At 47.3% G+C, this 23935-nt stretch overlaps 1 protein-coding gene across 5 annotated transcripts; it reads right to left on the reverse strand.

Annotated features, from left to right (window-relative positions):
* Positions 1-457: 457 nt before the first annotated feature.
* Positions 458-6796, reverse strand: LOC136504378 (protein FAR1-RELATED SEQUENCE 5-like). Of its 5 annotated transcripts, XM_066499295.1 has the most exons (8): positions 6682-6796; positions 4367-6536; positions 3773-4056; positions 3295-3673; positions 2442-2687; positions 2002-2169; positions 1787-1921; positions 458-1103 (listed from the first exon to the last, which is right to left on the reverse strand). In XM_066499295.1, the coding sequence occupies exons 2-3, from the start codon at positions 6473-6475 to the stop codon at positions 4006-4008; spliced, it is 2160 nt and encodes a 719-aa protein (XP_066355392.1). In that variant the 5' UTR covers positions 6476-6536; positions 6682-6796; the 3' UTR covers positions 458-1103; positions 1787-1921; positions 2002-2169; positions 2442-2687; positions 3295-3673; positions 3773-4005. The 5 variants fall into 5 exon arrangements, with proteins under 5 accessions (XP_066355392.1, XP_066355390.1, XP_066355389.1 ...); XM_066499293.1 differs by having other exon boundaries at positions 2514-2687; positions 3295-4056; XM_066499292.1 differs by having other exon boundaries at positions 3295-4056.
* Positions 6797-23935: the final 17139 nt, after the last annotated feature.

Here is a 23935-nt window from a genome sequence, read left to right on the forward strand (position 1 = left end):
AGAAGATGGTTGGATCACAGCCGAACTTAATAAACGGTATTTGGGTTACTCCTAAACTTTGCCAAAAATAATGAATGACATGGATCCATGTGTCACTATTTTTTTTTAATCTAGATACATGGATCTTCGGGTCAATAAATAGAATATATAAGATGACGGAGGAAGTATATATGTGCAGCCACTAGCAAGCTGCCACGTCACCCTCTTATTTGGCCAGCCAAACCAAAGCCAGGCCACCAAAACGTTCAATCATGACTTGCCACCAAAGTCAGGCCAGGGCCAAAAATTTTAGAACGAGCCAAAACTTGTAGAGAACTAAATATTGGCCAAATTTTATAGACACCTCAAAATTTGGTCAGGCCTTTACCGGCACCAAAATTTGTGAAGACGATGACAAAGCCCAAAAGAATGTCTCACTGTCCTGAGGAGACCGAAGTGGAACGTTCGGCTTACCGTATATTCGGCTTGTTCGGCTTGTTTTTTCAGCCGGAACAGTATTTTTTTCTCACAACAATTCAGCCATAACAGTGTTTTTCAGCTAGTTTCAGCCAAAATTCAGCAAGCCGAATAGGGCCACACAAGTCGTAGACAGTATCCTAATTTGAGGACAACAATATACAGAGAGCCGAATCTGAGACAAATCTACAGTTCTTGTTTGCTTACAAACACCACCAGATGTCACCATGCCGTTCTCAAAGACTGCAAAGAAATCTCCACAATCTCATTTGGTCAATAACATCCACACATGCATTTTGTCTGGGTTTACTTGCTGCTGCAATGGTATGGGCTGCTATCACCATTGCTGTCACCCGCTGGCCTCCACTAAAACTCGGTTTCCATAGCCATGCCATCTAAGGTCCTAGACGGCTGGACCTGTCAATTCAAGTTGCACAGAAACCTACATCAAAACTCAGTTTCCATAGGTCCTGGAGTTCATTCAAGTTGCACTGAACTCATCAGACCCAACAATTCTTCATCGAGTGGAGGTCTGGGGGAAGAAAGTTTGGGATTTGGATGCTTTTCTGCTATCAACTTTATCAAACCCCAGTTGCTTGCGAGTTGCAATGTTCTGACACCACATTGTTGCCATGTCAGAGTTTATCCTGTAAAACATATATACAAGATACTTAATTGACTTTAATTTAATGGAACAGGCATTCAGGCTCCAACATAGACCCAGCAAAACTGATGCAAATTTTTAGAAACCATTCACCAGAAAAATAAATATCCAGCAACTCTTACTTGGTTTAAAAAAGTTTGGCAACAGGATTAGAGTAGAAAGGTAACAAGCATTCATTAAGACTGACCGAGCGAGTGCCGAGTGGTACAACCGTACAAGTGTTTAAAGTCTTGAATGGACCACTAAATACTTATTCTACATGGATGCTGCTTAGTTACAGCTTCTTTTTGTTCTCCATATATTCAAGCACAAAGGCTTGTTGTACTTTCATATGTTGGACAAATAGACAGTCTGATACATCATTATTAACCTTTTTCTTGTGTACTTAGAATTTAGAAAGTGTACTGACATGTGGTTTCAACTTAATGTTATGCTTAATGATGTGGCTGACTGATTACCCAAAACCAGCCACAAATACCTTGTTATGTAATTCTACATTGATTTTGACATTTGGGGGATATGTGATCAACAAGTTGCACATTAAGTATGCTCAGACGGAAACTAAACCACACGAAGAGTTGAAGGACCACCACGGATGTACTTTTTACTAAATGAAATAAAAATCTAGAACCTAAGGTGCAAATAATTTGACATTCACATGCTCACCTTTAGTAGCTTCAGCCATAGAGGGCTACAGGCAGCACCATACAGGCTGTCTACTGAAGTGACAAAGACTTCATCACAGAAATGATCTGGCATCTTCAAACTAAATTGTCCTTGTAAAGTCAGGTGGAGGACAGTCTGAAAATTAGAATATTATCATTGCTTAACGTGGTACAGTAATGTTGGATACTGCTAATACTGTAATAATTAACATTTACCTTCTCATGGAAATCATTTCATGTTGAAACTAGAAAAAATGGCGCGGCGTTGCCGCCCCAGCCGATGTTGCCATGTTGGGTTTGTGGAAGCTGAGTAGAGCACTGAGATCTTTACCTTGATATAAATCTCTGCAAATCCTCCTCGAAAAAATCATGGCAAATCTCTTGCTGTTCTTTTTGTTAAAAGAAAGAAAGGTAGCAAGTCATTTGAGTAGTCAAGTATAAACAATTACTAGATCTTGAGACGCTATGGCTGTAGCCGAACTCTAAAATTCAGCAAATTATCTGAGTAGGCAGTGCGTATTCTAAAAATAGGTGAAAATATGTATAAATGCAGTATACTGGAATGTGTTAAGAGTGATGTAGTGTAGCACACCAAAATTTTGGGAAGTATATTGATTGACCCAACATACAAGTACTCAAATTTAAGAAAACAATACCATTACATAGATTTCTTGATCTGCCAAAGGTGTTCATAATCCAAGAGGATTAAATAACTAAAAGAACTTTACATCGCAAGAGTGCTCCATGCATCAAAAGTTTCAGTAACCAACATTTCACTAACAGTCCAAGAACTTGACACTTCATGAGACCCAAGCTGGAAGGATCGTAATGAGCCAGTGCCATTGGGATTCTATAGTAACCGGTGTGTAACGATGGAGTGTCCCTTAGATCTTAATTGTTACCTGCATGGACATAATTGATTTGCAAGAGTCTAAAGTTAGTTCCAATAGTAGTTTTCTTAATTTTACTCAGAAAATTGCATGTCTCTTCTCTTAGTTTGCTCTTTGTTGGTAGATAACTGAATGAAGTACAAACATCTTATTCAGATCACGGGGAAAAACAACATAGTCCACGAAGAGTAAATTCAAAAGGTAAAATATGGTTTTACACTGATAATGTCAAGTACAGAAATGAAGATTAAATCTAATGTGAATAGTTGTGAATAGTTGGGAAAGTTTGATAAATATGATTGGCATTTCTCTATGTCTGAATTATTAGTAACACTTAGAAATTTTCCTACTAAAATTTAAAGCAAATGCAGGTACAGGAAAAATAAAATTACTGAATAGTTGGGAGGAGATTTCACAAGGCTGAGGACAAATCCTACCAATGGGATAGGGATTAGGAACAATAGCTCACGTATCTCATATCTGATTGATGGATATAGGAAACTGAAATATTGGATTCTAATCAAGTCGCTCACGTCAGATTGATCCAGGGGGACTATCAGAAGCACTAAATGGATGTCTATACGTGTAAAAAAAATTGAGAAAAAGAAACGGCGCTTACTTAAGTCGTTGCAGTTGGATGAGTTGAAGTCGTTCACAGTCACACTTCCTTCCACCGGCTGGGTACGCAACCAAAGCCGGCGTCGTTGAAGCTGGGTTAGTTGGGGCAGATGCCGGAGTCGAGCAGGCCGATGATGGCGTCCGCCGCAGGAGACGATAATGGAACGTCGGTGGGTGCCGCGTTGCTGACGCGCGGGGGCCCGGCTGCGACTGGGACGCGAAGCAGGGACGGAGGCAGCCCCGAGCAGTGCCCATGCGGTCTCGGCGGCGCACGGCGGAGGGTAAGCAGAGGTGGAACAGAAGGGGAGCAGCGTGGCTATGGATTGCAAGGAGCGGCAAAGCTCGTGGTAGTAGCAAAATTAGTGGCTGCGCTAGGGAATCTGCAAGGTGATAGAGGATTGGGAAGACCGGAAGAGACGTTCAGGAAGAAATAAGCCTGAACGAGGATGGTAGCCTGTTCTGGAAGCTCGTGGACATACCTAGCCCAAGCTGTTGTACGGCGTCCGATCTATATCCAATGGCCAAGAAACTTTCGTTGATGTGGCCCAATGGATGGCCTGAGCTTGGCCCTGCTTTCGTCTTGTAGAGATGTCCAAATGTAGTTGGTCTGTTCTCTGCTACCCAATCCAAAATAGATATTGCATGCCAATCATGACAGCTGATAATGCTGCTAAATCACATTTCCATCGCCAAAGAGATGACAAAAACATGACTAGACCGGAGACCAAGTGGAGTCAAGAAACTGGCCTAGTAGATTAGTCACCTGAAAGGAAAACCAAATATCTCATTCTTTCAGTGTAGCTTTTGATAAAAAAAATTATATATGACTATATGCAGATCAGAATGGATGCTCTATTATTCTATTTAGTTAGCACTAGGAGTAAAAAATAGGAAAATATATGGTAAGTTTTAATGAGACACACTCTGCTCATCTCAACAGGATAAATACACAATACACCTTCTGTCATAAGTCATAACTCATAAGTACCATCTACTGTCCTTGCACCCATAGCACAGAATGATGCTAAGAATATGATTCTCCTGAAGAATTTACAGTTTAACATTAGGCGTACCTTTCGTCCAGAATCTGGCATAGATTGATCATTCATTGCATCATCTATCGTGACATCCTCGTTGATGTTTATAGCATCCCTTTGAGATCCCCGGCCAGGATTTCTTTCATAAGCAATAATCTCTTCATATGCCTTCTGTAAGATATCTTTTGCTGCTTTATATACTGCCTCCGATCCAGCTCCTTTCTCAGCACATCTGATGGCATCAGCACATAGGGCATTGTAGCGGCTTGTGGTGGACTGAGAAGCATCCTCATCGTGAGTATTGTTGTTATTATCTTCTAACAAAGCATCATCATCTCTTGCCCACCTTGTCCAACGTTTCATAAAATATTCAGGTGGAAGTGTCCGCGGATCAACTATTATGTATACTCCAAGAATATGACGGCACAATATACCTGAGAATTCAAAATACTTGCAACTACAGTTTGCCATCTTATTGGAAGCATTGTAAGTCACATAGAATGTGTCCGATGGATCTTCATGTTTTGTGATGCTGTATTTACTTATGCAGCCATCTTCAGTCTTCTGAATGATAAACCCCAGAGACTCTGTAAATTCCTCCTGAAACTTACTGAAGACTGCTTTGGTATAGGTGCTTGCTGCCTGTTTTTCTATTAGTGATGCAGTTTTTGTAGTTGCCTTATTTAAGCTGGCATCCATATCTGCTTTTGCTTCATCCTCATATCGGCCTGCCAAGCTCGAATCAAACTGATTAAGAAAAACTTCAAGCGTTGTTTTTGAATTGAAATATTTCTTATAGAAATCATTCATGGTTTCCAATTTCCATGTGGGAGATGTTTCTGCAAAGAATGTATCCATCAGGTAAAAAGGAACCCACTTTTGGCGGATATTGTATATGGCTTGAAGCCATGAATTCTTTCTCAAGTCATATCTATCAATGATTGACATCCAAGTTGTTTCGAAGGACGAGATGGTTTCAGACTCAAGAACACAGCTCTCAAGCTCGTCTCTTAGGGTTGGATGCTCTGAGTATGTATGGGTCAGCTTTTGCTTGGTTCTACTCAAAATATTCCACTTACAGAAACGGTGACAGGAATTCGGAAAAACCTTCCCAATTGCAGCCTTCATAGCCCTGTTTTGGTCAGTGACCAACGAGCATGGCGCCTTACCTCCCATTGCCGCTAACCATGTTTCAAATAGCCATATAAATGAGAACTCCGTCTCTTCCATAAGCAACGCACATCCAAAAATAACAGGCTGCAGATGATGGTTGACTCCTGAGAAAGTAACAAAGGGCATCATATACTTGTTCTTCTTGTACGTCGTGTCGAACGTTATAGCATCCCCGAAATGCCGGTAAGCTGCTTTGGCCCTAGCATCAGCCCAGAAAACATTCACCACACAGCCATTCTTGTCAACCTGTATAGCATGGCAGAATGCAGGGTCATTGGCTTGCATCTTCTTGAGATAATCAAGCAGGCCCTGAGCGTCCCCTCCTTCCCCAAGGACATTCTGCCTGAGAAACGCCATCTCGTCAGGCCCCACCATCGTGGCCTTATCAGAGCCGCCACCAAGCAAACCTCTCGCACGAAGGTACCCAACCTTGGCACTACAAGTTCCCAGGTCATGGTTGTGAGCCTTCTCAAGCTTGGAGACAACCCAGTGGTCCGCCTCCCGAACCACCTCCATCATAGCGTTGCAACCTTCCCGCATAGACATCCGCTCACGCTTCCTCGTCGCGTCATCCGGCGAGGTCTGTTTCTTCTTGTACATCCCTTCCCTGGAGCAGACGAACCTCTTCATGACGACAACCTCCTCCGTGCCCTTGGACCGCCGAGACCTGCCGACACGGAAGGGGAAGCCGAGCCGCCTGGCGTACTCGTTGTAGAACGCCTTGGCAGCCTCATCGGACTCGAACGTCATGCCGAGCACGGGCTCACTGGGGTCCTCGGCTGAGGGGAAATCTCTCGTGCCATCTGGATCCGTTCCGGCCCCGACTGACCCTCCTTCCCCGACTGCAGTACCGAGGATGAGACCGTCGCTGTGGACAGGACGGGCATTGGTGTCCAGAGACATGAGGCAATCCACATAATCGGCAATCAACTCGTCGCCTTCCGTCCTTTCCCCCTCCATGGCCATTACCATCTGCGTGTGTTCAAGAATTCAAGATCCCGTACGAGCATCCATCACCACAGTTACACTGTTGCTGAAACCAGTAAAAAAATCGGAGTGAGTAGGCATCTACACTTGTGATTTGGCCAGATCCGAATACAAATTGCTAAATAGCTCAAGTTAGGGTTCGCGTGCTCAAATTTGCGCAGCAGGAAAGGAAGAGAAAGGGGTGGGCATACCTGGTGCGGTCGGTTCTCGTCGCCGGAAAGGGGCCGACGAAGACCTGGCAGCTGGGCGTAGGGCGGCGGTGGTCCTGCTAGTTGTCGCACAAGCGAGGGTGCCTTTTGGTTCGTGGGAAATGGGCACTGGGATAGGGAAATAGCTGGTGGGACAGATTTTAGGGTTACTTCACAATTTTCGAAGTTTATAATTCACCTATTTTAAAACGTCATTATAATTCGTTTTTCTACGCCGTCTGGGTGCCTAGGCCCACTGTCAGACCATTTTACGCGTACGCATCTTTCGTATAGACCAAAACACTCCTGCTGTTTCTCTCTTCCTCACCTCACTGACATGTGGGCCCCACAAGTCAGATTCTCCTTCGACCTTCGGCCATCCTCCACCACACAGCAGGCGCAACACGGGGCGGCGGCGGCGGTGGCGGCCTCGAGCTAGAGCAGCTCGTCGCCCGCGGCGGAGAAGACGAAGACATGGCCATAGGAGTCCCCCAACGACGAAGTACTTGGTGAGCCCGTCGGGGTCCTCGCATGGCAGTGTGGCCGCCACCGCGGCGTACGCGCCCACCCCGAGCCGCATGGCCGCCGTGAAGTGGAAATGCTCGAACCATACGGGACTGCGCTTGGTGACCGCCATGCCCTGCGGGGAGCGTCGGTCCTCGACAGCCGCCGCCACGGGGGCAGCCAGTGGCGGGGGATCCCCGGGTCTGTGGATCTGGCCCGAGCGCGGACTTGAGCAAGTGGACGGACCTCGCGAGCGACTCTACTAGCTCATCCATCCTCGCGGGCTGCGCCGCGTGCCACTCCAGCAGCGCGGCCTTAGCCGCCGCCTCCACCGGCGCTTCCTCCGACGCGGCGACGAGCTGGAGGAGGTGGAGGGCAGCGATGCGGTGGGGCATGGCCCGTCGACAAGGACTCTGTCGTGCTGTTTGCTGACGCCTCCACGTGCAGCGCCGCCGACACCTCCCCCGCCCCGATGACCAGCCTCTGATTGAGCACCCTACGGTAGCCGAGTTGGAGATGCTAGCAGCATAGAGGACGGAGAGGTAGGAAGCAGGAGCCCGATGTCTATCTTTGGCCGCGACAGTGGTTAGATGCACGGGGGGTGGCGAGGGAGATGGGAACCATCGGCAAGAGAAAGGAGACGAAGGGGCCTACGTGTGAGTGAGTAGAGAGAGGGGTGTAGGTGAGGCTAATATCGTCCATACGAAAATACTGTATGTCGCGTACATCTGACAGTGGGCCTCGGCATCTAGGAGATGTAGAAAATGGCATGAATCATGTAGACGAAGAATTATAATGGCAAGTCCCTAGATTTTATCCCTCGTTTGGATGGTGGGAAAAGGAAATGAAGCTATATTTGGATTGGGAAATCTCAACCCGATGGGAGGGTTGGGTTTTGACGAGAAATGAGATCCGCTCAGCACCGCGAAACGGAGCAGGCAGCCGCCGCGCCGTGAGCACGGGCAGACGCTGCGTCGCGAGCACGAGTAGCAATGGCTCACGGACGCCGCGATGTGGGCTGGAGCAGCGACTCTAGCTCCGCTCTCTCCTCTCCCTTTGCTCCCTCTTTCTTCTTCGGCTGCTATCCCGTGGAGGCGCGACACCTAGGGAGCCTCACGGGCGGACGCCGCTGCCCTGGCTGGCCGCGAGCCGCCAGTGAGCGCGCGGGGGAGGCGCGGGCACGGCCCCTCGCGTGGCCTCGCCCCGGCTAGCCGCCCCGCCACCGCTGGTCGAAGGCAGCCGTTGTTCCGCTGGCTGGGTCGCCACCGTCGCCAGCCCCTGCGGCTTGCGGGCACGGGTCGCTTGAGGATGACTGGATGAGACGATGATTGTTTTTCTAATTACATTAATCTTGTGGGCTCCACTCAACCCAAACCCAAACCGGCTCCATCCAAATAAAGGATTGGGCTAGAATCATGTATCTATGACCCTAACCCAGCCTATTTCCTTTTCCCTTACCCAGCGTGAATTTTTTAACACTTTTTTAAACTATTTTCAAATCTGACACTGTTTATTTTTTTTTTCCAAAACTAACACTTTTAGCCGTGCCTATTCGCATGGCGTGGCAAAATCAATCTGTCGCGTCATGCATGGCAGCGCGGCAAGGGCAATCAACGGCTGCGGCGACCGCTGACGTGGCAAGTCTGACGCACCACCCGTCACGGCGCGATGGGCCTGTCGCGCCACGTATCACAGCGTGGCAGACCTGCTACTCCTACTTGCCTTGTACTTATGCTGTTGTGTCTGCACACAAAGCCTGTATGGCCCTATAGGCTGGCTATGGTAGAGCAAGCTAGGAGGAGACGTGCACACAGAGGCATATGAGTGATGTGACACTACGGTAGCGCAGGTTTCGCCATTGTGACCTGACACAGTGACACCTCTCCCTTGGTCTCTGACTTGCTTTTGGACTGTGCACTTGACGCAGCATCATTGTGACATGCATAGTGCTTGAGAGCAGCTCACGAGCTACTAGCATCTAACTGTGTGCCTCGTTGAGAGTAGACAAGAGAGTGGTGGATTGGTCTTGCTTGTGCCTAGGGTATAAGCGGGGCGTGTGTTTCGGGGTACCCAGCTATGATACATTGGTTCGTGAATCGCCGTGTGATACAGTACGACTTGTCTATGATCTAACACCGTAATAAGAACTGAAAGATGAAATGCAATGAATGGATCTGATTGCTCAACTCTTGCTTGAAAGTAGAACATGTGCTTACATAGAATGATTAGCTAATTAACTAATCATGACTGCTAATAAAAACACATAAATAAGAATTCACTACTAGTGATGTTTTTTGCAAAAAAGAAACCCAGCAAACCATAAAGATTATCATATCATTTGGAGTCGGGAAATTATTCCCACTAGTAACCCACTGCTCTCAACGAGGCACACAGTCAGATGCTCGTAGCCCATGAGCTGCTCTCAAGCACTATGCATGTCACAATGACGCCGCGTCAAGTGCACAGTCAAAAAGCAAGTCAGAGACCGATGGGAGGTGTCACTGTGTCAGGTCACAATGGCGAAGCCTGCGCTACCGTGGTATCATATCACTCACATGTCTCTGTGTGCACGCCTCCTCCTAGCTACCATAGCCAGCCCATAGGGGCATACATGCTTTGTGTGCAGGCACAACAACAGAAGTACAAGAAGAGTAGGAGTAGCAGGTCTGCCACGCCGTGATGCATGACATGGCAGCCCCGCGCTGTAATGCGTGGTGCGGCAGGCCCGCCGCGCCGTGACGGGTGGCGCGTCAGACTTGCCACGTCAGCGGTCGCCGCAGCCGTTGACTGCCCCTGTCGCGCCGCCATGCATGGCGCGACAGAGTGATTTTGCCGCGCCATGCGAATAGGCGCAGCCAAAAGTGTTAGTTAAAAAAAAAAAATAAACAATGTCAGATTTGAAAATAGTTTAAAAAAATGTTAAAAATAAAAAAAAATTCCCCAGCGTGCATCCAAACACCACCGAGGTGAACTGGAGAAGGAAAACAGCAGGTGTGTGTGAACGCAGGAGTAGGGTTGGCCGAGCCTTGCTTCTCCGGGCGCGCGCTACTGGGCTGGGCTGGTTGCTCATTCTTTTTCGGTTTTCCTTTTTTTTCTTTTTTCTTTTTTGCCCTGACACTCGGCTCTCCTTTTTGTTTCTCATAAAAAAAACTCGGCTCTCCTTTTTTTTCTGTTTTCATTTTTTCTTCCAACTACTTTCATTATCATAATTTGTGAGTTGTAATCATGTTTATTGTTTTCATATCCAATAGTGATTTTTCCATTTTCTATCACTAGCTTATGGTAAATTCTGTTATTGGTCTTTTTATTTTTTGTTTTGATTCATTTTTATATAATCCTTTTATTTCACATAAATATATCACAAGCATTTTTCCCAAAATGTAGCATTATCTCGTAAATGCTGGAATAAATTTCTCTAAATATGGGAACATTTTGGTCATGAAGCTAGAACATTTTGGTCAAAAGGTCACGGAGTTAGATCTACGTCCTAGACCGAGTCTTGTGTGTGCTGAGGTGTCTCTCATGGTTTGTTAGATCATCATATGGGCACTTAACCAATATATGAACATCAAAATTTGTGTCCCTCTTTAGTACAACATTTCCTAAACTCAATTTCAAAAACAAAGATGAACTTAGCACTATGTATTCTTTTGCCATATACCATCAACTTTGAGGGGTTTAAAAGCCGTTCACATCTCATAAACCTTATTAAGAAGCCCTTAATTATTTGTAACTAATAAACCAAAAACCCACGAGGTCTATCACAAGCCCAGTTCCACTTGGTTGATTAATGACTAGTAGTATTACTGGCCATTTATATACTGTCAAGACATTTAACTAATGAGAATAATTTTATTAGAGATGGTGGTACACTTTTTCTGGAAGCTTGGTCATGGTTAGAGAGTATTTTCTCGGAATAAAACTAAAAATAAAGCACCTCATATTTTGGAACATGGAAAGTAAGGACTAATTATATATCAAGTTTTAAATATTTGTGGTTTTGTTGGAAAACTGGGTTTTCAACGGGTATAAAGCAGTGAATTCTTCACCTAGGCGGAGGCCCTAGGCGACGGCTGAGAAAGTGGTAGGTGGACCTAAGCACAATTAGGGTTTTATAAGTGCATTCACCAACTACCTTTACATAGGATCTGGCTCCCCCTTTTATAGGACATTATTTTCTACTATTTCATTATACATCACTGCCCTATGCCAGCTAAGGTACATTCCTAGAATATCCTAAGACTAGTTCAAATCTTCAGGGGCATCTCGGGTCTTTTTCTTCTGCACCGCCTTTGCATGTCGGGCCTCAGCTGTAGGCCCATGGGAGGCCCATTTCCAACTCTAGGCCGTAGTGCTGTAAGAGCTCCCTTCTCTCGGGCGGGGATCACACGGCCTTTGCCTGAACCACCTGAGCCTCTGCCTACGCTCTGCGACCTCCGTCGAGGAGCTCCTCCGAGTACCTTCGGAGTCTGCGCTTGGACCTCCGCCTTTCCGGTGGTCAGAGATGAAGTCTTTCCTTGGCGTTCCTACGCTTTGACCTTCGCCAAGCCAGCGGTCGGACCCGATGGCTCCTCCTGGTATACCTGCGCATCATGAAACATGTAAACAGTTGTTGTTACGTAGGGGCCTCCGCTACTCATATGTCTATGTCCCAACAGTTCTCCCCTTGAGGGCATGGTCTGATGCGAGCGGGCCATGACCCTTAATTTCATCGTTGATATTGAGCTGCGGAGGCTTCCCCTCTTTCCCCCTTGGGTCGCCCGGATCAGATTGTTGTGGTTGTGGTGTGTCGCTTTCTTATTGGTTGCGGTGGCTCTAGAACCGACGCGTCGCCGAACGGATGTGACCGTTGAGCGTGGGAGTTGAAACGTTGATCCGTGGCCTATATAAGGGTGCTGTAGGTGAAGGCTCCCTCACCCCCGTACGAGCTATTGCTTTCACCTGCTAGCGCCTTCTTAGTTTTCCTTCGCCTACTTAACCTTCACTCAAGTTCGTTGTGCCTTTGCTTCTCCAAGCTTATTTTGGTGCTTCTTCTTCTAGTTCCCACCCGCGTCGGGCTTCCTTGTTTGGCCCTTAATCTTGCCTACTCGGCGTTAGGGCTAGCGGTTGGTCCCAACGCTTCGAGGAGTGTATGCTGGCTAGTGTGGAGGCTATTGAGTTGGAGGAGGATCTTGTGAGCATCGAAGCCTCCGTTGGTGATCTAATTACTGTCGAAGAAGCAGAAGACATGGCTAGCGTGGGCATGACATGGGATTTTGGGCCTTCGGTCATGACGAAGGATATGATTGAGGCTTTGGAGAAGGAGGGCTATTTTGGTGTGGGGAAGGCGAAGCCTCCGTAGGATGAGACGGTGCCTAAACCATAGGCTGCTGATGCCATCGTTTTTCGTGATTTCTTTACCTACGGCCTTTGCTTCCCTACTGCATGGTTCCTTCACCATATTTGGGAGGCTTTTGAGGTACAACTACACCATCTTACTCCAAATGGTATTCTTACTTTGAGTAAGTTTTGCTGGGCTTGCATGTCTTATGGTGCGGAGCCACACATTGGCACATTTTGTGAGTATTATGAGCTTCAACGACAACCCAAGAAGGTGGGCGAAGACCAGCTTGTTGCCCAGTATGGTAGCTGTGCCTTCATGCCTAAGAGGCAATAGAAGGGCGAGAGATTGCAGATTTCTTTTGCCTAGAAGAATAAGTGGAATAAAGACTAGATGCAGTATTGGTTCTATGTCAGGACTGACGGCATGACCTCTACGGATAGTGAAGGGAAGAAGCACACTCGGTATCCGTTGGCTTTGGTTATGACTTCGATGTAGCCTTCGACCCAAGGGACTCCTGGACCAGAGGTCATTGAAGGACGCGAGGCCTGTGATAAGGCCTTCGCTTGAGCTTGCCATTATTCTAGAGGCCGTGGTCTAGTGGAGGAAATGGTGGCGTCGAAGTGCTGGCCGTTAGGATGTAATAGATCAGCGATGAGGATTGAAATGGTTAGTGTCGGGGTTATAACCTCGGGGTATCTCAAGGCATCGATTAGATGGCGGGCCGCATAGCTCACAACATAAACACAGACAAAGGCCCAAACAACCAAGGCCCAGCAAAAGACAAATAGGGTAGGCTAGGTGCTGAGGTTGGGGTTATCCATGACCCCTTCCACCTACCTTGGTCTCACCACGCTCACAAGGCGTATGATCTCTCTCCGTCATGACCTCTGGAAGAGATAGAAAGAGGTCATGCCTTGCCAAACGAGCCTACCCTGACAAGAGCAAGCATGCCGCATTGACCCTGTAAGGACCAAGGTGATAGTAGTCACCTTAGCCCGATCAGACACTAACCCTGTGCCACACTGCACGAACAAGACAACATTGCCTCGAGGCGGTAACAACGGGTACGATGACCACCGACTGTGTACGACCCAACTAGGCAGGTATACTATCCTACCCACTATGGAATGGAAGCCACAACAAGGGTTTCAGCGAAGAGGCCAACCAGGCCAGTTGAAAGCCTCGACCTCGACAATCGGGGTCATGGCCCTCAGTCTCGAGAAATGACCAGACAAATGATGACCCAGGGCAGCTACCTGCTATGGGTACAACACCCTGGGAGAACCTAGAAGCGGTGACATGCCCTAATAAGTGCATGTCAAGGCAATGCTCTAATGACGTGTGCACCCCCAAGGGACTTGTGTCGATCGGCGTGTGCTTGATGACATGGCTCACTTGCGGGGGCTAAACTATGGCATAATACACATTGACGCTCTCTGGAAAAATCATCATGACCTATAGAATAGAGAACGGCACCAGGCGCGTTGCCGCCGGACCACTCCTACGATGCTAGGTTCATGAAAACAAAGCCACGCCTAGCCTGACTACATGGTCGATCCCCTAGCAAGGCCATGACCATGGTGTTCAAATGCACAAGATCAACAGCTGACACGCAAAAGAAAAAGAAACACGGGACAGAAGCTAAAGAGTTGCATTCATCCAAGGACCCTAGGTACAACCTAAGGCCCCTAACCACCGCCGTAGAGGATATCCACCACATTTATAGTGGCCATGATGGTGGCAGCGGCAGCGGCGAAGCCGCTAACTAGCTCCGCTCGCTTTGCCTAGCTAGCATGATCTAGAAACCCGAGCACCACCTGATAGAAGTCCCAACCAGTGCGAAGCTAAAGGGCAGCGAGAGCAACGCCGACCCCTATTGGATTCCGGCCACCACTGCGTGTTTGTGGTCCTCCATTAGAAGAACCTCCCAAAGGCGGTCCTCCTCCGCCTCATGGTGGGAAGCCACTAGCTGCTCTTCCAATGCTGGCAACAAGAAGGCGGGAAGGTTAGGGACGACGAACAACGAATGGAACAACAAGACGTAGAAGCATTCTTACCCATGATATGGGCCTGTTCGTCGGTGGCCGCCACCTGTGCGGCAGCGGTCTCCCTCTTCAAGGCCTCAAGGGCTACCCAGACGGCCTCAAGGCAGCACTCCAGCTGGCTCACCTCATGAGTGGCGTTCGAGAAGCGCTGGTGAGCCTCGTCTGCCTTGTAGATGAGCTCGCAGAACTCGTGTCGAATATCTGAGGAAGACGACGATGAGCTCAACTCCCCAGTGGGCAGGGTCATGGCGTGAGCAGCGTCTATAGCCCCACGAGCATGGCATGGGAGGTAGCCCTGCAGGCCACATAGGATCAACATAGGTTGGACCCTCAAACTTGAGAATCATCCAAATGCACTTGCCCTTGATTGCGCATGCAAGGACGAATAGGTGGCAGTGCCCCGCCGGCACCGGACGACTCTCTCAGCGACCGCTTGCCATGACTCATCCTCACTGACAGGGGGGAATTCTAGATGAGCCAAAGTAGGGACAAGGAAGTGGAGGAGCAGGCGACTCAAGATGAATACGCCCTCGCCGTTCTGCTCCAAGTGTATTGTAACCACTAAGGGCACTCAAAGCGCGCGCGTGCGATTACATTTACTAACCACTTGGAAAACCCCACAGAGCAGGTTAAGCTTTCGGAAGGGAGGCAGAATGACAGTCACCCAAGCGATGGCGTGAATCAAGTAAGCTGCGCACACCCCCACTTTCCCTCTATCAGTTTCAATTTATGCGTCCGTATTTTGCGGCGCATGACCATTCATGAGCGATCGCCATCATGCCACGATGTGACCAGGAAGGCCAACCGCCCCCCGAGGATCATGTGCTGAGCGGCCTACCGCAATCATGATCCCACGTCATACTTAGGAAACTCACTATTGGGCCAGCCCTTAGAAGGGCCCGAGGCCACAAAAGGGATAGGGCAGGGAGGAGATGGGCCCCCGCAGTTCTAATTGGTGGTGCAAAGCCACATGACCATCTCTCTCTGTGTTTGAGTCATCCGCTTCGAGGTCTCCTAAGTTGACCCCCTCTAGGGGAGGCATCTTGCCCTCTGGCCACTGCGGAGGCGGTTGGGGACCAATAGGATTGATGGCCGACAATTTATGGGATGTCTCACATGAGGCACAACCGAACTCCATGTTGTTTAGGGAGGATATCAGGTCCCACTCTAATTACCCATAGACCTCAACAAGGCACACTGCTCTGACCATGAGGTTACGGTGGACATGCCCCACCCTGCGTGGGGCAAAAACAAACCCACCTTCAATAAGGCAACATGACCTCTCGGGGATGGTAAGGATGTTAGGGAAAGATAGAGTAGGGTCCCCATGACCCAAGGAAGCCAGGGCCAAGCCACAACTAACTCCTCCATATTTCCTAGGTCTTAGACCTAAGGCCTGCTTTAGAGACCCATAAATCGTCAGGGGTTCACGACCTCTCCGGGAGAGATGAAGGGAGCAAAAGGCTAGGGTGACACGCAATGCGGAACCCAAAACATGATCATGGCTCGGTCTTGTGGAAAAAGTAGAAGGGTCCAAGACCTACGAGCTGATGCACGATCGCAAGAAACCACATGACTATGTAGAAAGAGGTTAGGGGAACGATCCCCCGAAACATCGGGGAAAATAGCCTCTCCAAATGAGCTAGGGTCAAAGGGAAAACCCTAAACCCATGGCTCGGTGGCTCACGACATAGGCTATGAGAGGCGTCAGAGGGAAGTTCCTCTAGCAGGAACAAAAGCAGTCACGCTGCTAAAACATCAATGAAAGTTGTCACCACGATGGTGATGCCAATTGACAACCTAGGGCTAAGCATCGCCAGGGACGGCGTTGTGCCTCTGAGGAGCAATGCGCTGGAGTGCCACCACAACTCCTCTAGCTTTAGAGGAAGGGGTGGCCGACATCAATAGTATGGCCGTGTCGCCATCCTACCCCATCTAACAGGGGTGGAGTGATGGGGAAGCGCTGCATGATCCTCCTCCTGTCCCACCGATAGTCCAAGTAGGTCGATGACCAACGCGTAGGCCTACATGGGGAGCCGAGAGCGAGACAAGTCCTTGCCCATTTCGAGCACATGAGCCACGTAGGCTTAGACTGAGAAATGGCAATGAGATGGCACACCGATGTCGCACATAACCCAACATGATGGCCATACTGCCCCTCGCCCTCTGACTCACAAAATCCCTTCTAGCATCGGCTATTGGAACTGGCAATGATAGCCTCTGGCCACCATGAATGGCCTCCAGCAAGACGCATGCCCAAAAACCACGTGGTTCCCTTCAAAGACCTTTCTTGCTCCCCCATCGGAGCTCAACCCCTCGAAGGGGCCAAAGGAATCTCGGCGCCAGAGGTAGCCCGAATAGAGGAAGGCCCTCACTTATAAGCCCAAGGGTGGATTAAATAGCTTGGGACTCCCTCGCCATGTGGTGAGCAATAGGAGGCATGAAAGATCTAGAAAAATCAAGATCTTCCTAAAGGCAGGGCCAGTATAGCGTCGACAAGACTGCTCGGTCCCGCCTAGAACACAAGCCCCGATGCACAGCCCATAGACACGACAGTCGAGTATTGCATCATTGGGACGCCCTAACAAAGCAAAACATGACGGATGCTTGCCACATTGAATACACCGACTAGCATGGAATGAAGTAATGGAGCCTGAATAAGCTATGATCGTGAGTCCACGCCATGATGTATGTGCATACCAGCGCTTTCACGATCATTTCATGATCGCAAAAATGCTTGGGGGCTACTATCGGGGTTATAACCCCGTGGTATCTCAAGGCATCGATTAGATGGCAGGCTGCATAGCTCACAACGCAACAATAGACAAAGGCCCAAATGACCAAGGCCTAGCAAAAGCCAAATAGGGCAGGCCAGGTGCTAAGGTCGGGGTTATCCATGACCCCTTCCACCTGCCTTGGTCTCACCACACTCGCAAGGCATATGATCTGTCTCTGTCATGACTTCCAGAAGAGATAGAAAGAGGTCATGCCTTGCTAAGAGAGCCTACCCTGACAGGGGCGAGCATGCCGCACTAACCCTATAAGGACCAAGGTGATAGTAGTCATCTCAACCTGGTAAGACACCAACCCTACGCCATGCTGCACAGATAAGACAACACTGCCTCGAGGCGGTAATGATGGGTACAATGACCACCGACTGGGTACGGCCCAACCAGGCAGGTACATGGTCCTACCCACTACGGAATGGAAGCCATGACAAGGGTCTTAGCACAAAGGCTGACCAAGCCAGTTGAAAGCCCTGACCCCAACAATCAGGGTCGTGGCCCTCAATCCCAAGAAATGACTAGACGAACGATGACCTAGGGTGGCTACCTACTGTGGGTACAACACCTCAGGGAACCTAGAAGTGGTGATGAAGACCATGACGGACACCACGTTGCATAGGATAGCTGACGAACCATCGATGTGCCTACAGTGCCCACCATGGTCGGCACAATAGCACCATGTCTCGCTCTGTTGCAACGTGGCCTCAAGACCATGATGACGGCCATGCTCTAACGAACACCAAATGATGGCGTAGCTTGCAAGCCAAGTTAGGTGGGACCTCCCTCAGGCTCTCGACCCTTCAGTTAGGGGATCCTTCTCTTTGTAACAAGCCCTAGACCCAAACTCTATATAATGGCGGCCAAGGCACCCATCTCGGGACATCTTCACATTCTTCATCCTCTACCATTCCACCTATAGCAGTAGGGCTCCTGGAGCTTCTCTTTGGGCTGCCCCTCATCTAGCATAGGTTCTACCACCTCTTTCACCATTCTTGCACTCCCCATTATAAGAACTTTAGAGCATTCAATCGAGGAACACACACTCAATCTTCTCTAAGACTGGACGTAGGGCTCTAGCCTAAACCAGCATAAATCCTCATGTCTATTAGATGCTACAATCATCTTCCTAGAGTAGCGTGACAATCATATAAATTTACTAGTCTAGTTTATAAAACACCGAAGTTAGCTTGCCAGTTTTTAGCAATGGGGTTGGTGTCCCATTCCCTCATTTTGACGTGAAGTAGGTGGAGGACATAACAACTGATGAATATGTCACAGCCGTTGAAGAAGGCACGCGTGATATTCTTGGTGAGATGTCAAACAAGGAGTATTTAGCGCAGAGGACCATTAGGGGTATGATGCCTTGTTTTAATCATGTGTTTGAAGAGTTGGGGATGCATCACGGGGAACATACGGTTCCCCCGGAGGTTCTGAAGTCACTTGAGGACAAGGCAAAGAGGGCCGCTGCTAAGAACACAACCGCTGCGGTGGAGGCAAAGAAGAGGAAGGGAGTTGTCGTTTCAAAAACGATCAGCAAGAGAAAAAGGACTTTGGCTACTTGTGCCACTACCTCCGCTAGTTTTTGGGAGGAGGTGGTGGAGGTTCCACTTCTGCAGTCGCTAGTGCAGAAGGCGAGCATTCTGCCACCTCCGCTAATCTTGGGGGTGATGATTTCATCCTGACTACCCTTCTCCAAGACCTCTGCTTCTCGTGTGGAATCCTGGCTCTTCGGGCCATGGTTAGGCTAGTGGAAATGGTCTCTCTCTTCTTCTTTTTTGAGCTTTTCCCTGATACTTTGCTTGTGTTGTAGGGGCTTCCGACAACACAACAAGTGGATGGGTGGAATGCCTTGAAGTTGTTTACAATGATATTGGAGGTTGCTTTTTTAATTTGTACTTCGTGTTTTGATCTTACTCTTCTTACATTTTGTTTGTTACTAGGTTGCCTTCGCCACCACCTAAAACATGTGGACTATTTCAAGCTGCTACGGTACAATCTGGAGCAACATTGTGTGGTGCGTATTGTCTTCATCATCACTTTCTTCTTTACATCTTTCTTGTGTGTTTGTAACCTTGTTGAGTTTTGTCTTTGTAGATCCACCATCTTATGGAGGCTCTTAAGGAACACGATACATAGTCTATGGTGGATCATGACTTGGCTATTGAAGCTCTGAAGAAAGAGGTAGAAATGGTTGAGGCCAAGAAGGCCCGGCTCGTGGGGGAGATTGCGGGCCTTAGTGTTGCACGTGGTGACTTTGAGAACTTACAGAGAAAAGTGGAGTCCCTGGGTAAAGATCTTGAGGGTGCGAAGGCTGCTGAGCAGCTCGCTGCCGAACGTGCCCTGAAGGCCCTTGAGACAGTCGATAATCTTCGCAAGGAGGTTGGTGCTAAAAGGGAGTTTGGTGCATCCTTGAAGGCACAAGTGGATATACTGACCAAGCGCTTGGAGGACGCCAAGGCTATTAGGCTGGTCACAGCTAAGGTTTATGTTGGCACGCTTGGCCAGTTTGGTGGTGTTACATCTTCACTACCTCCCGACCCTTCGGCGTACAACATCTTTTCTTAGATGAAGTCTAACTTTGCCAAGCTTCTGGATTTCATTGGTGGGGCTATTGATTTTGGATCTCTTTCTGCTGCCATGAATTTCTTGAAGATGCTTGCTTAGTTGGGGTGCACACACACTGAAGTCCTTAAGGAAGTTACAAATATTGAGGGACCGGCTATGCTTGCGAAAACTTCCCTGGGCCTTGCGAGATTAGTCAGGAATTAACATGAAGTCCTTTTGGGTAAAGTTTGGTCATGCGGATGCTCACTTGGTGGCAGAGGCTCGTTGTGCTGCAGTTAGCTCTTCATCTTTAACTAGATTTGTCCTTTGTTGTTTTCGCTATCTCTTCATGTTTAAGGTTATGACTTTTATGTTGTGTGTAGGAGTTAAAAAAGGCGGAGGCTGTGCGTGTTGCTATGGAGGCGTGTACTTCTGAAGCTCAGGAGGCAGTGGCCTCAAAGGCTTCAATTCAAGCGCAGCAGCTAGGGGAAACTACCTCTACTCCAGCTATCCCGAAGGTGTAGTGTTTAGGCTTTTAGTTGCTAGTTTTAGGTTTAGGTTATATGTAACCTTTGCTGGTTTAGTGCCTTCACTGGCTAAGACTTCATTGTAGATCTGTCCTGCGCAGGTTTCCTTCTCTAGGCATGTGCAGGATGTGATACCCTTAACTATGTATCAAGATGGAATTTATGTTAGCGATGAACTATAGGAATATTGGCATCAAAGTTTCTCAAGACCTTCTATTTTTGAAATGTTCACCTTCGTATTGTATGATATTGATGATGAACACGTAGAGTGTCGGTGCAAAAAGTGACCAACAAGTAAATGTTTGTAGTTTTGCCGTATGTTGCAATCGGATGTGGCCTAGCACTCAATGACATAGTGTTTATACTAGTTCAGGCAACGTGCCCTACGTCTAGTTCTAGTCGGTCAGAGACTTTATTCTTGAGCCCAGGTGCTCGAAGTTTGCTGTGGAGTTACAAACGAATAGGAATAAGAAGGGGGGTGTCGAAGGTCCAATCGGACTCTGAACCGAGGGTCAAGAGTGATGGGAGCTCCAACATGCGCTAAGTATTAGAACATATGCTCTGTGTAGCTTTAGAGTTCTAAAGCTATGGAGCTGTTCGAGTGTTCAGAATATCTAAAGCTTAGTAGAGAGAGAGAGAGTCGGAATGATTGTCCTCATTTTAGGAGAGAGCTCATCCCCTTTTATAGGTGAAGGGGATGGCCTTACAAGTGAGAGAGAGAGTATGTGTGTGTACTCATGTTTTACTAAGTCTTGTTGCCCACGCTGTCAGGTACAAGACGGTCATTGGTGCCCACAATACTGTTTATGTTAGACGCGTGTTGCAGGCTTTATCGTGTTCACCTAGTATGGCAAATGATGGCGCCCACAACACTATAAGGCAAATGCCGGTGCCTACAACACTGTTTGGGTTCTGACATGCCTGGAAGTTTGTAAAGCACCCTTCTAGCATGGCCTAACAGTACTGTCCTGTAGGTGTGCAGGGTACGGTTGTTGGTATTATGTTTGACTTGAGCACCTTGCCTTATCTGCTCCACCTAATTCTTGGGTCCTTACCGAGCGGGCATCCCTGGTCAGTCATTCTGAGTTGGCTCCGACCGTGTCGGTCGGAGAGAGCCATAAGTAGAGGTTTGGTGTATTCCTGGTCAGAAAAGCGGGTCAGAGTCAGAAGTGGGCGTCGTCCCATCCTTGGCTAGATCTTCCGGACAGAGATTGGATCGCTCTTCTGGCCTGTTATTAGGTATCTAGACCGGCCTAGGAGTTGCACATCGTTGTAATGCCATCTGCTGGGCTGAGTTTTTGTTGGGAAGCGGGCCCATTGGGGACCCCAGGTTTATGAACCCGACACGGAGTTTGTTAGATCTCTTGCTTGGCGAGGGCCTCGCCCACCTATTTAGTTTTTGTGTTTGAGTTACGCTGTCTTATTAGCCTTCGTGCCTTTGCAACTTATGATAGCAGGTCTTAATGCCTCTGGCGTTCTGCTTTGTAGCTACCTTCGGGCTTTTGTATACTTTTTATTTTCATTTCGATGATTACTCTTGTAAGGCGCTTTATTGTTATATGTTTGTTTCCTTTGAATAAAGCTGTTTGCACTCTAGATGGGCACTTGTTTGATTATAGAATCTTATTTTGATTACAATTTGGGCCGAAGAGACTCCCCAGCACCTGTTTCCCCACTGCTGACGAGTCCATGCCGACCGAAATTGGCCGCTCCAAGCGCGTGCTCTGCTCTATTCCGTGAAGAAGAAGAAGAAGGGCGTGAGAAGAGAAATAGAAAGAAGGCCAGGGTTCTAGTTGTAAAGGTACTAGAGACAAAGTTTTGGTGGAAGGGAAAATATAGATTTATAGAAAATCTAGGGTTCTCGATGCAAAGCGTGTTTTCCTTTTCCTGTTTTCTTTTTCTTTCATGTGTAAATAGGATGAAACTTCTATAATTCATAGTAAATCACATAAAAATCATAAAAATGTCAAACATGTCTTGTTACACTCCACATGACTAGATCTGTGCATTAGACATATAATATCGCATGCTTTAGTGTAAGGTTTTTGTTGTATAGATAATCTAAGTTTTTATGTGTATAATTAATAGAGGATGTGTGGGTAGTGCAAATGCAGTGAAATTTTATGGTAAACTAGTATGGATGTGTGTGTACTCTGGTAAAAATTTCATGTCCAATGAATGTTTATTTACTGAGTTATTAATTTATCATGTGTCACATGCTTTGATTACCATTAAATCTTAATCAACGGTTATTAAATAATCTGCTTATACAGAAATTATGAAATTTATGCAGCAATTATGTTTGGTTAAGATGAATCACCCATAAAATTTTCATGTCCAAAAGAGATGTTTGGTGCATCATCTTTTTATTCCTTGGTTATAATTATTAAAGCTTTTATATATGTTAAGTGTTTAGATTAGGGTTAATATACGTTGTCTATACTACTTGTTTTACATGATGACTAGGCAAAGTGTGTTTAGTAAGTAAAAGTGTGCTTGGCATGTTATGATAAGCTTTCACTTGTATGTTTGAAATGCAAATGGTTGTTTTGCTCACTTGTGTGATAATAGTAACTCGCAAGTAAGTCGCTAGGAGAGGATGTGAGTCGAACCTCCAATGTTTAGTTACCCTTCACCATGATGACGCGTTGCTTCTCTTGTAGTGTTTTGTAAATGTCTTGTTATGCTTGTTTGACTGAAGCATGCATTGCATCTATGCATATCACTTAGGTCGATGATGGTTGATGGATCAATTGGTGGATTATGAAGTAGAACCAGAAGCCGGTGTAATGGTGGTCAAATCAGAAGATGGAGGATGTTGATCGTGTCCTGAAGATGGAAGAATACTAACATAGTATAATGATGGTTTACCCAGGCAACCCCCGGTGCATAACCCCTATTTTTATAGCACTTATATTAATATGTTTTTCGTGCATTAAGTTATAGGATTTGCTTGAAACCCACATGCATAAATATTCTATCCTATGAGTCCTACTAGTATGACAGAAATCATGTAGTATGCCATGCTATATGACTTACGGTAGAAGTCGAGTGATGTGCTATCACTTGTGAGAATAGGTCCTGGTTATATTATTATTGCTATCTATCGATAGAATATCATCGGCAGTCCTCCGAGGGGTATCCCATGAAGGTAGATTGATCGGCAAAGAGGCATGTAATCAAGAACAAGAAGGCAACAGAGACACATGAGTCAGACAGGTTAAGGCCATCAGTATGATGTAATACCCTACTCCTGTGGTCTGTTGGTTTGTATTGGCTATCGTATGATATTGCATGAGTTTGGAGGGGGTCCCTGCCCGCCTTATATAGTCTAGGGGCAGGGTTACAAGTCGGTTAGATCTGAGAGATAATCAAAAAGTAATAATAGATTACAGGAATCTTAGGATCATACGTATCCTAATAGATCTCATAGTATCTTCAGGATATCTTTTTGGTGTCTTGTGGGAGGCGCCGAGCAGAGCCGTGCCCCACAAGGCTTCATCTTGTGGGCTGGGCTACCCCTAGGGG

This window comes from Miscanthus floridulus, chromosome 14 (genome assembly GCF_019320115.1).
Source record: "Miscanthus floridulus cultivar M001 chromosome 14, ASM1932011v1, whole genome shotgun sequence".
Lineage (NCBI taxonomy): Eukaryota > Viridiplantae > Streptophyta > Magnoliopsida > Poales > Poaceae > Miscanthus > Miscanthus floridulus.

Excerpts from the sequence above, each read along its gene's own strand:
- LOC136504378 (XM_066499295.1), bottom strand. The coding sequence starts at position 6,475 with ATGGTAATGGCCATGGAGGGGGAAAGGACGGAAGGCGACGAGTTGATT. Across the intron at positions 4,057-4,366 it reads TGCCAGATTCTGGACGAAAG|GTGACTAATCTACTAGGCCA; the intron begins GTACGCCTAATG and ends TTTTCCTTTCAG.